Source organism: Sylvia atricapilla, chromosome 1, assembly GCF_009819655.1.
Source record: "Sylvia atricapilla isolate bSylAtr1 chromosome 1, bSylAtr1.pri, whole genome shotgun sequence".
In the NCBI taxonomy this organism is placed as follows: domain Eukaryota; kingdom Metazoa; phylum Chordata; class Aves; order Passeriformes; family Sylviidae; genus Sylvia; species Sylvia atricapilla.
In genome coordinates this window covers 67,669,118-67,682,228 of record NC_089140.1, presented here as the reverse complement: position 1 = coordinate 67,682,228, position 13,111 = coordinate 67,669,118, and the positions used below count along the sequence as shown (strand labels likewise).

The 13,111-nt window shown below is 40.5% G+C and overlaps 1 protein-coding gene across 1 annotated transcript; it reads right to left on the bottom strand.

Annotated features, from left to right (window-relative positions):
- Positions 1-508: 508 nt before the first annotated feature.
- Positions 509-12,818, bottom strand: RPP40 (ribonuclease P/MRP subunit p40). The gene is made up of 8 exons (XM_066325234.1): positions 12,644-12,818; positions 10,581-10,725; positions 9,309-9,377; positions 7,232-7,327; positions 5,959-6,084; positions 2,625-2,823; positions 1,552-1,686; positions 509-804 (listed from the first exon to the last, which is right to left on the bottom strand). Exons 1-8 carry the CDS (start codon positions 12,761-12,763, stop codon positions 606-608), a joined length of 1,089 nt encoding a protein of 362 aa, XP_066181331.1. The 5' UTR covers positions 12,764-12,818; the 3' UTR covers positions 509-605.
- Positions 12,819-13,111: the final 293 nt, after the last annotated feature.

The following is a 13,111-nucleotide window of genomic DNA, read 5'->3' as shown; positions in this document are numbered from 1 at the left end:
CACACTTCTGATAACCAAGTGTGATTGCAAAATCAAGGGGGCAGGTCAGTAAGCCTTCATTTTTTCCACATTTAATGGGTGCTCCTTCCACTGCCACACACATTCTCCTCACTTTTGTTCTCCTAGCCCCTACCCAATGAGGGAAAACATCCCCCTCTTTGGTTTTTTTTGCTAGCATGTAGGCTGAAGTATCTTAAACAGGGATATGAAGGTTTTGCAGATCTTTAATGAAAAGAAATAAAACACTTCATCCCAAAATGAGCTTTCCTGCCAAATATCTTGGCTAGAAATCTTTAAAACTAACTTTCAAATTCCAAATTTGCTCCTGGAAAAGAAGATTTGATGACTACCTATAGTCAATTCCTGAGAAAAACTCTCAAAAACACTGCTTTTCCTAAAGGCTGTGAAGTTTTGTGAAGTTTTTCAGAAGACACTGCATGACAATGAAGAAACAAAAATCCATTTCTTCCACTGGCTACAAATAATAAAAACATGGACAGACTCTTAGTTCTTAATCTGTTACATAACTACTTGTATAAAAATATTTTATTAGTTTTCTGTCAGTAACAAGGGATTATTAGAGAACTTCTTCTGTGGACATAGCCTTATGGAGGACAGTCATCATGAGCTCCTACAGCCATATGAAGCCAGTAGTCCAGATTTCTAAAAATGACAAAGTTGTACAAGTTCTCTCCTCCTTTGTGGAAACCATGTTCACTTTCTCTCCAGGAAACAGGACTGTCTGCAAAGCCATGCACAGTTAAGGTCAGCCAGTATGCCAGTTTTGGTTCACTAAAATAGCAACTGCAAGCAAGAAGACAAGAAAATCAGTGATTATAATGGAAAAGGCACCCCATTCAAGTCTACAGTATAAAGTAAAACAATCAAAGACACACTTTAGTGAAAACGTGTTAACAGTTAAAAAAAGTTTAGTCCGTAATAAATAAACTCAAAAGAAAATATTCAGAATGCATTAGGGAACAAAGTAAGATTGACTATCTATTATTCCTACCATAGTTTTATACATGCAAATCTGCAGCAATTAGATAAATTCTGAGTTGTAAAGTAGCAGTTCTGATTTTCCTACAGAATGTACTGTCTTTCAGAAAATTCAATATTTAATGAGAACAATTGCTATCAGGGAAGAAAAAAAGACATTGGAGGAAGTAATGTAGTCCAAGGCTATGCTTGACACAAATACTTTTACCACCAGAGAGGAAATAATTATGAATAATCAAAGCCAGATATTACCTACTCCACATTTTAGAAATGTAGGAGTACCATACAGCCACAGTTTCTTAGAAATTCAGATAAAAAACAAAGTCATGACTAGAATACAGGGCAGGCTTTTTCAAATTCACGGCATCCAAAATTGTTTATTACTTTTTTTATTCTGATGTTAAGCTTCCAGCTCATTTCCTAATTAAAAAAAAAGAGTCTTCATTTATATACTTTGCTATTTACTTCCAACTGAAAAGTATTTAAAAGTGATTTCAAATAAGAAGTGTTTGAGTACAAGTGTTACAGTAATGTACTCCTGTCAGCCCTTACCACAGCTGCTCCAGTAACTGAATAATCTTCTCAGGAATTATAAAGCCTGTGATTGTGCACAAAAAAGCTTTTTCCACCACTGTGTTGGGCTCAGGGCAGCAATAGGTTGATAAGAAGCTGGAGGATATGTTGTCTCTGGAAGAAGAAACAATAAAGCAACTGAAATAAATATGCTTTAAATATTCTATAGGATGCCTTAGTAATCAGAATTTGTACCAAAAAAGTAGGATCAATGTATATCATCTAAATTAATGTCAAAGTAACTGATGACCAAGCACTTAGTACAAAAGATCTCATGGTGCTTAAAGTACAAAAGATCTCATGTGGGTTAACCCTGTAGGCACCCAAACATCACACAGCTGCCCCCTCCCTCACTCCCACCTGGAACTGAAAGGGTAACGAGAGAAAATGCATGGGTTGAGATCAAGACAATTTAGGAAGCAGAGGAAAATTCTACACGAAAGCAAAGCACATAGAGGAAATAATTTCCTTCTTCCCATGGGCAGGCAGGTGTGCAGCCATCTCCAGGAAGGCAGGGCTTCTAACTGACCTGGGAAGACAAACACAGGAACTCCAAACATTTCCCACCCATCCTTGCCCCAGCTGTTACTGCTGAGCGTGTCACCATATCCCATGGTGTGGGATAATATTCCTCTGCTCAGCTGGGTCTGCTGTCCTGGCCGGGTTCTCTCCCAGCCTCCTGCCCATGCCCAGCCTCCCCACTGGCAGGGCCACAGGAGAGACAGAAAAAGGTTTTCAGACTGTGCCAGCCCTGCCCATCAACAGCTAAAACATCCCCGTTATCAACACTCTTGGCCGCAGATCCAGCGCACAGCACCACATCACTTACTACAAAGAAAATTAACTCTATCCCAGCCCAATCCAGTACATAGGGGCACCCCCAAAAACACAGATAAAGTCATTCAAGACTTACAACAAATATTTACCTGCAAAAAAGACTCCGCCTTACAAAACAGCGTCTGTCTTGATTATTATTCAACTATTTTTTGAAATAAATTGTGGCTCCCTTTACTTAAAACATTTTTAAAGATCAAACAAATTCAAGTACTTACAAGCTAACTTGATTCAAGACAGCACCCAGCCATTCAAAGAGCTCCTCTGTACTGCAGGACTCCTCTGGTTTTCCTTGTAGATCATTACTTTGTAACACTGGACACTGCAAGTCCCTTAAGGTGCTGAATGTTATTTTTGGCTTCAGGGCCTGTATCTGGTGTTTTGAAAAGTATGACATCAATGTTGATCCCTCTGCACCTTAACAACACAGTACCACAAACAGCTGTTACAAAACTACTAAACAAAAGAAGCAGTGAATACATGAAACATTTGTATATAAACAAAAAAATATAAATAAATGCAGTGTGAAACTGCTTGTGTGCTTTTAATCCATGGCAAAACCTGAGAATCTTCAGCTTCCTTATCTTTTTGGAAATGAAAGTTAGTGCAAGATTCAGCAACTTAGTATAGCTCAGTAAATTTGCTATCTAACTACAAAGTGTAGATTTGCCAATAGAAAATTCAAGCAGAGTTAACTGTATGAGTAATAAAATGAACTCATTAAAAGGAGGAACTTAGAGTGTTCTTGGAAAGGAACAGATAAAATGGAGCAGGAATGTCATATCAGAACAGCTTTTTCCCTGAATAATGGAAAAGTCAGCATGTGATTATTATAGGTTTGAGAACAGATTTATCAGCGATGTCGAGAGAAATTCCAGAATAATCTGGAGTGTAAGGACTGAAGAGAGAAGAAAGAGGAGAGGGTAAGTAAATCAAAATACATCACAAATGTTGCTTTAATAGAAGAATAAATTCATCCCTGCTCTCCTCTCCCTGATAACTCTTCAAATGCAGCATGGCTGTAAGAGTTAAATGTACCTTGATGGACTTGTGGGAAATACTAGTAAAAGATCCAAACCAGCAGGCACCTAGACTAAAAAACTAACCTAAGCAGGTGTATTTTTAAATTCAGAGATATTACCAACTTGCTTTTGAACCAGGGAGGTAATTGACATGGAATAAACTCTCCGAAATTTCCAATTCCAGATAATGTGTGCTATTTTCGAAAAGTAACAATGGGTGTCTTGGAGACCAAGAAATAATGCCTTACTCATGGGAAGTCTGAAGTGCAGAGCAACATCTAAATACCACAGAAAAGGCATGTGTGAACACCAGAAATTCAAGAATAGGGTAGAGTTTATTGTGGAATACTATACCTAAAATTTTCTATCAGAAAATATGGACTGCCTAAAGTCTATCAGCCATATTTATGTCAAGGACAATGATTTGTGGGAGTAGAAAAAGGAGGGTTAAGCTAATTTTTTTTAGTCATTCTTCAAAGAAAGGTTGTTCCAAAGAGCACAGTGACAAAGACAGGCAGTCACTGAATTCTTCTTAATGTAGTATTTTTACATAGATATAGTTAAGTCTGAAGAATGCCAGAAGAGATGATCTTCCTTATATTCTCTATATTCTTAGTTGTTAGGCTAACAGGCTCAAATAATGTATAATATTGCCCTAGAATTCCTAGTAAAATATAGAACATCATACATTTTACGTGTCTGCTCCATGTGGGAGCCTCAGCTATAGCCCTAAAAGCAGGAAGTCTCCAAGATTACAGTCAAGACCCTAACAGAACAATTCCTATAGTTACAGCACAGCTTTCTATGTTAACAGCAACCAGGCACATCATCAAAGCTTTTCAGAGGCCACTGAATTTCATCCAATAAACATGTAAAATTGTGACAGAAATTACAGCAAGAGAAAAAAGATTGTACTGCCTCTGTCATTAAAGACATGAGATGCTCCATATTTCCTTTACCTGTTCTTCTTGGTGCCAAAACCACAATGTGGGAAAACTGGGTATAAAAACCAAAAATCCTGCAGTGCTGGCCACAGCAAGAAACACCAGTTATCAGCAGAAAGGCTGAAAGCAGAATGTTCACAGAGGACACAGACTCTCTTGATAAAACACAGCCCACTTTTTCCCTTCCAGCAGAATCTACACAATGTCTCATATCTATTAATAAAAACCTATAAAAGTTTTATTTTTGTCAGTACTAAGGAACTAATAGTCTTTTGTGTGTTATGAGCACAGGATTCTTGCACAGAAAGGCATTCAGATTTAACTCCTCATTCACGAAATGATTGAGCTGACCTGTTTTTGGGATGTAAGAAAGTGAGGGAAAAAAATGCAATTCTTCCTGAATGCTGTTAACATGGGCAGCAGCAAACCTAAGAAAAATAGTGACCCTAGAGGCATTTTGCTGTCTGTCCAGGGTCAATAAATCCAAGCAAGCTGAGCGTGAAGATCTGCCACCTCAGTTGGATTTATGTCACCATTTATGGTAGCAACAGCCTTCACTGTGACTCTTTCCTGAAGATTACAAGGATGGGAATTGCAAGCCTTTAAACAATTTCTGTATGACAAACAAGGAAGCATCCTTGTCATATGATTAGTATTTAGAAAGGGGGAGGGGAAACATGAAGGAATAAAGCGAAACATGGCACACTCCTAAAGGAGCTTGCAAGCAGCTTCTATTTCTCAGATCAGTTAACTCCTTCTCAGACTTGGCCTTTAAGAGCCAAGGAAAAATGAACAATATAAAGAGGACATGGGAAAGCATTCTCAGGGACCTTTCAAACATCCCTTCTCCCTACTGTGGAGAAAGCGAAACAATATCAAAAGCTACACATCTGTGATGAAGAAAACCATGTTTTTCAGTATAGACACTTGCAGTTTTCATCAGTTCTATGTAAATGCTACATATCCCTAAATACAGCCTGTTCTAAGGTAATACAAACAGCTGGGGAGTTTGAAAAACTTCCCTCGGAGGAGGAAAAATACTGAGTCCAGAAGAAAAAAATAGTGTAATTAGAAAACAGTAGATAAACAAACACTAGAAGATTGTTTGAAACTAGTTGTTTCAAACAGGAAATCTGTAACTACTGAAGAAATCGAAGTTCCCCATCCTAAGTATGCAACTAGATATGTAACTTCTGTGTATTAATAAAAAAACCCCACCAAACAAAAACCCAGTATTGATAGTGGTTATGTGTGTCATGAATTTATAAAGCGGTAGCACCATCAAACAGGCAAAGTTTTGCAAGAAAGCCTGGGCAACACAGAGAGAGGAAATGAAGCAACTGATATACCTCCTGTGAATCACTGTTGTGTTCCTGAACTGAGATGTTCTGTGCACGGGAAGTAACACCCTCCCCACCCCAACAAATAAACAAAACAAAGCAAAAATCCCATCCATACACATTTTAATCTAACTTTGCCCTCCACTGAAAATGCATTTGGACAATCACTAAAAAAAAAACCAGTGAAATAAAAATATTTGGACTTCATGCCAGTTGCTTTTTAGTTTTACATTTAGTTCTTATTACCTGTATTATACCAAGCCAGTAGGAAGTCAAATTCTAGAGGTTTCTTTTCTTTCAAAGCCCAAAGCACTCTGTTATGTTTCTTGCTTTCAGGGTGAAAGCCAGCATCAGTCAAGTCAACAGTGATAACTGCAGAAAATGCACAATAATTATTGGTACTCAACTGAAATAAATTTTATTATTAAAATAGAAGAGCACAAAAAAACCAAAGAACATTAAACTTCCTCTTTACAGCTACAAAATCTTTACAAGGTATTTGATTATGCAAATATGACTCCCCATTATGTAAATAAATATTTGCCTCCTGCTGTCCTTATTTTGATATAATCTGGAACTGCCTCCTAGTAACTAGAGGGACAGATTCCTCTTGAAATGGCTCTGACAGAAGTCCCTGAACAGTGCCATAAAAATATCTTAGTAATGAGGCGACCTATTAGCAGCAGAAAAAAAAACCAAACTAGAATTTCTAACAACAAAAGTTACGTATACAGCAATGACACTTTTTCAATAAGTTGGTTTTTGCCTAGGTGGATTGTCCCATGGATAAGTTATATTTATTTTTCAAACAGAAATTTCATGACACATTTTGATGCTCAGAATGGTAAAATGACGTCCCATTTTTTGAAAATACTTATTAGAGATAACAAGTTTCCCCTCCTAAAGTTTTTATATAACTATACCTATGAACTGCTGCAAGTTCCAGTACATTTGAGATAGCACAGCGTTCGTGTTTGGAGTTTTTTATTTCCTAAAAAGACAAATTAATAAAATTCACACTCGTGATGCCTCCTCTGCAGCTGTTAAAAAATTATGTTTTTCAAGTACTTGCTACATAAAGATTACCATTTTAAAAGCGTGAAACATAGTACAATTCTCCCTTTCAAGCACACAGTCTTGGGTGAGGCTCTTCACTGATTTTGTGTAGTGCATACATTTTAAACACCTACTTCATCAGTTAAAAATTTCTGACTTAAATCAGATGGTATAGACACTACGCAGAGCATGCAAAAATTCTTGAGACCTGCATCACTCCAGTAGAAACAACACAATGAGAACCCCTGAAATTAAAAATTTTATAGAATACTGAAAAGATGATGTATTCGTGTCTTTAAAGCTGCTTTACTGCTTGGAGAAAAAGTACTTCCTCTCTTCAGGCAGTCCTTGTATTTGCATCTGGAAAAATACGACCTAGACAACAACTAATTTTAGTGAAAGAGAAGTTTCAACATCCTAACAAGGTGCTTCTTAAACAAGCCCTGTTTATGTAAATACTTACTGTATCTCATTACTTTTTTGCCTGAATAGCGAGAAGGGCGACCTTGCAGTCCAAGTTCCTCGTAAGTATCCTTATCCACTGACAGAATTAGTTTACCTATAAACAAAACAAACTTTAATAGAAATAATCTTCTACTTTGTTCCCTTTGAAGTCTTTTGAGAACTGTACACCTTTTACAATGCTAGCTTCAGATCAATGGTATTACTAATGTAATGCAGACTCTTCAGTTCCAGTTAAATGGATTACCAGATTAATCCTTAAAAAAAAAAAAAAAAAAAAAAGGTTAAAACTCAATTATTTTTTATCAAAGAGGTCTTGTGAACTAAACTAAGAAAAACATAATATTATTCCTGAGATAATCATAGCTTTTTTTATTGTACTACTCAGTTCATTGTCTCCATCTTTCCTGCACTCATCCTCTACCACTTGCTGTGTCATTAGCTGAGCACCTCATTGCACAAGGGCCTGATTTAGCAATGCTCAACATGCACTGCTCAGCTAAATAAACAAAAGCAGCTCCTCCAAGTCCAGCGGGACTACTCACACTGAGTAAACCATGCTTGTTAGCAATGAGCTGATATGTGCTGGAACAACTCTGCTGCTCTGCTCATAAACCAGATCTGGCTGCTGCTGCTTGGTACAGAGCTTCACACATCAGCTCTCTCTCTACCACAGTCCTCGGTCCTCCTGCACAAGCACCAGCACAGAACACAAACCAGTAAGACTGCAGAGGAAGAGTTCAGGCAGTGACATCACCAGGAACTGCAACACTGTCTCTGCAATAATTGTGCACAGCTTGTAACACCTACATCAGACTAACTACATCACTATCAAGTATCCATTTTGTCAGGACTGTGCTAACAGACACATAAAAGAATTATTCTGAACAATCTGAATTTACTCATGCCCTCATGGGCACCTGTCATATTACGGCTTCTTAGGCTAGAGGGCAGATAGACCAGTTTGTATTTCTATTATATCTAATATACTGTTAAACAGAAATAAGACAATGTAATTGAAGTTCAAAACAGCTTCATTTTCATCCCTGAAATGTGGGACATTCTATGATATCTCCTCATAAAACTGTTATGCAATTGAAATAGACTTTCAACATGTTACATAGTTCTCAGGGAATCACAGAATCCTCATAGAACCATCAAAGGGTTTGGGTTGGAAGGGACAGTAGAGATCATCCAGTTCCAACTACCCTGCCATGACACCTTCCACTACACCAGGCTGCTCATCCAACCTGGCCTTGAACTCTTCCAGGGATGGGGCACCACAACTTCTCTGGGCAACATGTTCCAGTGCCTCACCACTCTCAAAGTAAAATCTTTTTTCCTAATATCAAATCTAACCCTACCCTCCTGCAGATTGAATTCATTCCCTCACATCCTACTACTATGTGACCTGTTAAAAAATTCCTCTGTGGCTCTCTTTCAGGCCCCCTCAGGTACAGGCAGATGCTCTGATTCTCCCCAGAGCCTTCTCTTCTCCAGGCTGATCAACCCCAGCTCTCTCAGCCTCCCAGGAGAGGTGCTGCAGCCCTGTGAGCATCTCTGTGGCCTCCTCTGGACTTGTTCCAGCAGGTCCAAGTCCTTCCTGTGCTGGGGACCCAGAGCTGAACGAAGTACCCAAGGTAGGGTCTCATGAGAATAAACACTTAATATATTAAAAGTGCTCCTAAGCAGTGCTAATAACTTTCTTTTTTGGTACAAATTCTGTTTTAAAGAGCAGTAGGAAATCAGAAGTTGGAATGCAATGTTTTCACAAAAAAAATCCCCTGTAGCAATTGCAATTATGGTTGAAGTATTGACAATCTGACTATACATATGCAAAGCTGATTTTTACTGGTTTTTAATTTCCTTTAGATAAAATACATCATTTAAGAGGATGAATGAAAAAAAAGAGCTAAAATTAGTATTTTTTCCAATTCACACATATTTCTAATAAAGCTGACAGGTACAGTAAGCATTATTTTCCAGTTTAAATCATTCCAAATTTTAAAAAGATAAAATAGAAACAACCCAGACTACAACTGACATGTATTACTAAAACCAGAACAACTCCCCCATACCATTTGGTAGCAGTGCTGCAGTATTATCTTGATCAATTTTTGTCTTATAGGTAAGTGCGTAGCATGAACCTTTAATGATAAAGCAGAAAAATATGAGATTACACAGACTGTAAAGACAGACATGACAACATAAACAATTCACTCCAAGACAACCAAACATGACAAACACCATCTGAATCACTCTCATGTTTTCATCAGCTAACTTTCTTCCACCTTCTCAATCAAAATGTTGTTCTTGTTATTTTTATAAACCCTGATCTGGCAATATTTTAAAGGACCTATAACAGGGATAATATTAGTAACATGCACCAATATGAAAACATTTTCTTTCCTTCCACCTGTGACTCTCCCCAGTCAGCAAATGGAAACCCAAGTTTTCTCCCAGACATATTGTTTATTACCATTTCACACAAAGACAAGGTGGAAGATGCTCACATTACTAAATAATTCTGTCACATCACCTGCCACTAATCAATTTTGGTTTTTAAAATACAAGTGTCAGATGCTGTGACCTCTGTGTACAAATATTGTACTGCTTCCATAACACTATTGGCATAAAAAACATTAATGAGATTCAAGGAAATTAGAAAAGAAAAGTCCCACATTTAGCAAGTAATGGATCTCTTATCCTCCTGTTTCATCTACATGTTCTCTGCTGTCCTCTCTTTTCTCTGTACATTTTTTTTCTCCCTGGCTATCAGCTGAAGGGCTCTGCTAGATGAAAAACAGCATGGTCTGACAACAGCGAGCTGGCTGGGCAGAGGCTGTATCTTTCTTTTCATTCTCTTTGCTCTTACTGGGTAAGGATGAGCTGTCACAGCTCTCTTAGTGAAATATAAAAAATAAGGAAGCATATTTTTCTCTTGCCTACTGTGGAACACAGCTCAGCACAGCTCTGTACTGAAGTACGAAAGAACAAAAATGGGAGAAGGAAGATTTCTACAAGAATCTGCATAAAAGTGAAGTGCAGAAGAAACAGGTGTGAGGATACACGGAAGCCCTCTTGATAGCTAGCTTTCAGAATTGAGATGGAAAAGGGAGAAATTTATAAGGAACAATCCAAGGAGTTTTGGACCCTGTGGGTGTAAACAAACGTTGTCACACATGACAAAGCAGAAAAAAGCATATAAACAAATTCCTGCAGAATTTGCTTAGTATTTTTCCTTTAAAACACTTTCCAGAATAAATAATGATAGGACTATTAAAATTTTTACTGTGCTATAAAAAAAAACCATTACGACTGCATTTGTTCTGTTCTGATTTCCTCCTTACCTTTCTTCACGAAAGCATCAATGAATTCATGAGTGACCAATTCATGAACAGGTAAATTCCTCACCAGGTAGTACTCTCCAATATCTGCAATTGTACTTTTCAGGACTTCAGGCATCATACCACATTCCGGGATCAAAAAAGACACCTATTAGAAACATATTTGTAACGTAACGTAAATCCTATCCTAAAACCTGTTCTGAAAAAAAAACCCCAACCAAACAAAACAACAAGAAATACAAAGGAAAATCTCTACTCTTCATAGATGTATCAGTACATTAAATCAAAATGAGATGGGGAAAAAAGTAACATCAGGCAACTGTCTTTGAAATGTATCAGTTTTCATAGTCTCTAGGTACACCAAACACATTATTTGGTGATTTGGGTTTTGGTTTTTTGGGGTTTCCCCCCAACCCTTTTTTTTTCCGCCATACAATAGCATTTGATGAATTACGTAAAGACATGATCTTACACATCATGAGTGTAAGGAAGACCTGTTTTCACATCCTTGTACATTTAGCTTGACGCCACTCTGGGACACCTCCTTCAGCCCTTGCTGGAGCACTTGTTGAAGCAGTTTTAACTAAAAATGTAGGCTAAGCATTTCTGTGATCTTAGTGGAAAAGCAAAGACCAAAGTAGAATCTTAAATTTACTTTTGCTTAAAACCTTTCCTGCACATTTTCCATAGACCAAGAGAACCCTGAAGTCTGGCAGACCAGAGAAAACAAGGTAATACACGGCCAGTAATACAAGGGCAAGTACGAAGCTTCTAAGGCAGCAGAAAAGTCTGCCTCCTTGCTCCTCTCTCCATCCCTCAAAAACTTCTTTCCCAAAGCTCTTGGAGAACAGGTGTGTGTCTCCCTTGGCACACCTGTTCAAGGAAAGTAAGGACTGACAAATGAGCTTTCTGTAGAAATCTTTCTGATTAGCTGCTAAAAAGGTCTCAGAAGTCAGAAACAGTTAACAATCAGCACAGTCACAGGGAATGAGAAGGGGATTATGAAACAGGGTCCTGCCTGACTGCTACAAAATGTGGAATACCTAAAAATTTTCTTAAGGAAGGATGTTCGTTGATGTTTGGTCTTTGTACGCTTTCAAGCCTAATCAACAAGATCCATTCAATCCATGAAACCAGCACAGCTAACAAGCCCTAAGAGGAGTCCAGGTCCCTTTGTTAAAGTTTAGGGCCGGACACGTTTCAGTGATCTCAGACCTAGGGTGAGGTTACAAAGCTTGGGGCGAAGGATGTACCTAAGAGTGGGCAGAACGCAAAATTTACGGGCCACAAGGACATTTGGCAGAGCATACAAGAAACTTAATAAACCCAGTAACTGTGCTGAATCAGCTCTGAGTGGATAAAAGGCAATTCCAGCGGGTGGAGATCACACCGACCCCAGAAACCCCCTGACTCCTAAGCAGAGAAGGAATGACATGCGGATTAATTAGCATGGGAGATTCACTAACCAACAGAAGATAAAACACTAATTAGTAAGAGAACGATGCAACTTGTAGCCGACGAACACTCATTCCTTTGTTTGCTAAAATGTATAAATAGTGACACGCTTTGACAGGTGCTTGATTTGTGGAAACCTGCGCCCTGCGCGGGATCAACAATATCTCCTTTCGGCACTGGACCCTGCGCCCGTGTCCAGAGCTCCTAAACTCGGCGCCATCGCCTCTCCCAGTGGCTCACCCCTGCCGCTCCTCCTGCCCGCCCGGAGGGAAGAAAGGGTTTGTTTCTCCCACGCTGCGCAATACCACAAGGAGGGCCAATTTGCCTTTTCCTTCTCCCCCAAAACTGAGGTGCGCGGGCAAGCTGCGGCCAGGACGGAGGAGCGCCCCGAGAACACCGCGCTCAGCGCCAGCGGGGCACCGGCAACGCGCCCCTGGGGCGGCTGACGGGCGGCGCCCCCGGGACGGGCGGCGTGGGAGCCTCCGGCAGCCCCTTCCCTTCCCTTCCCTTCCCTTCCCTTCCCTTCCCTTCCCTTCCCTTCCCTTCCCTTCCCTTCCCCTTTCCCGCCTCCCTGAGGGGATCCCGCCGAGGCCCGCGCTCGCGGCACTCACGCGGCAGCTGTAGGCGTGGTCCCGCACGTGCGCCGCGTGCCGCGAGCGCGGGTGGCGCGCGTGGCCGCGCTCGCACACCAGCAGGTGCCGCGGCGCGCGCCCGAGGTGCGCCGGCAGCATCCCGGATCCCGCCCGCCTTCCTCCTCCTCCTCCTCCTGCTCCTACTCCTCTGCCGCCGACCGGGAGCGGCCAGACGCGGCGAGGAGCGCCGGGAAGGGGCCGTGCCGTGAGGTCACGTCCGCCGGCTCCGGCAGCGCAGCTGCTTCCGCTGTGGCGGCGGCCGGGCCGCGGTGCCGCTGTCGCCGGGGGCCGCTCGGGGCTCTCGGTCCTTGCGGGCTCTGAGCAGCCCCGGATCGGACACCGCGTGTGCATCTGCTGCGTGCGCCGGGGTTTATGTAGGGCGGCTGTTCGGTGCCAGGAGGGAGCACACAGGCTGGAGAGGGACCTTTTCCAAGAGCCTGTGATTTG

Bases quoted from the DNA above. Each gene is read 5' to 3' on its own strand.
- RPP40 (XM_066325234.1), bottom strand. From the start codon at position 12,763: ATGCTGCCGGCGCACCTCGGGCGCGCGCCGCGGCACCTGCTGGTGTGC. The intron at 6,085-7,231 runs GTAAGTATTTAC...CATTTTCTGCAG, and splicing joins CAAAAAAGTAATGAGATACA to TTATCACTGTTGACTTGACT. The intron at 805-1,551 runs GTAAGGGCTGAC...TCTTGCTTGCAG, and splicing joins CAGTTACTGGAGCAGCTGTG to TTGCTATTTTAGTGAACCAA.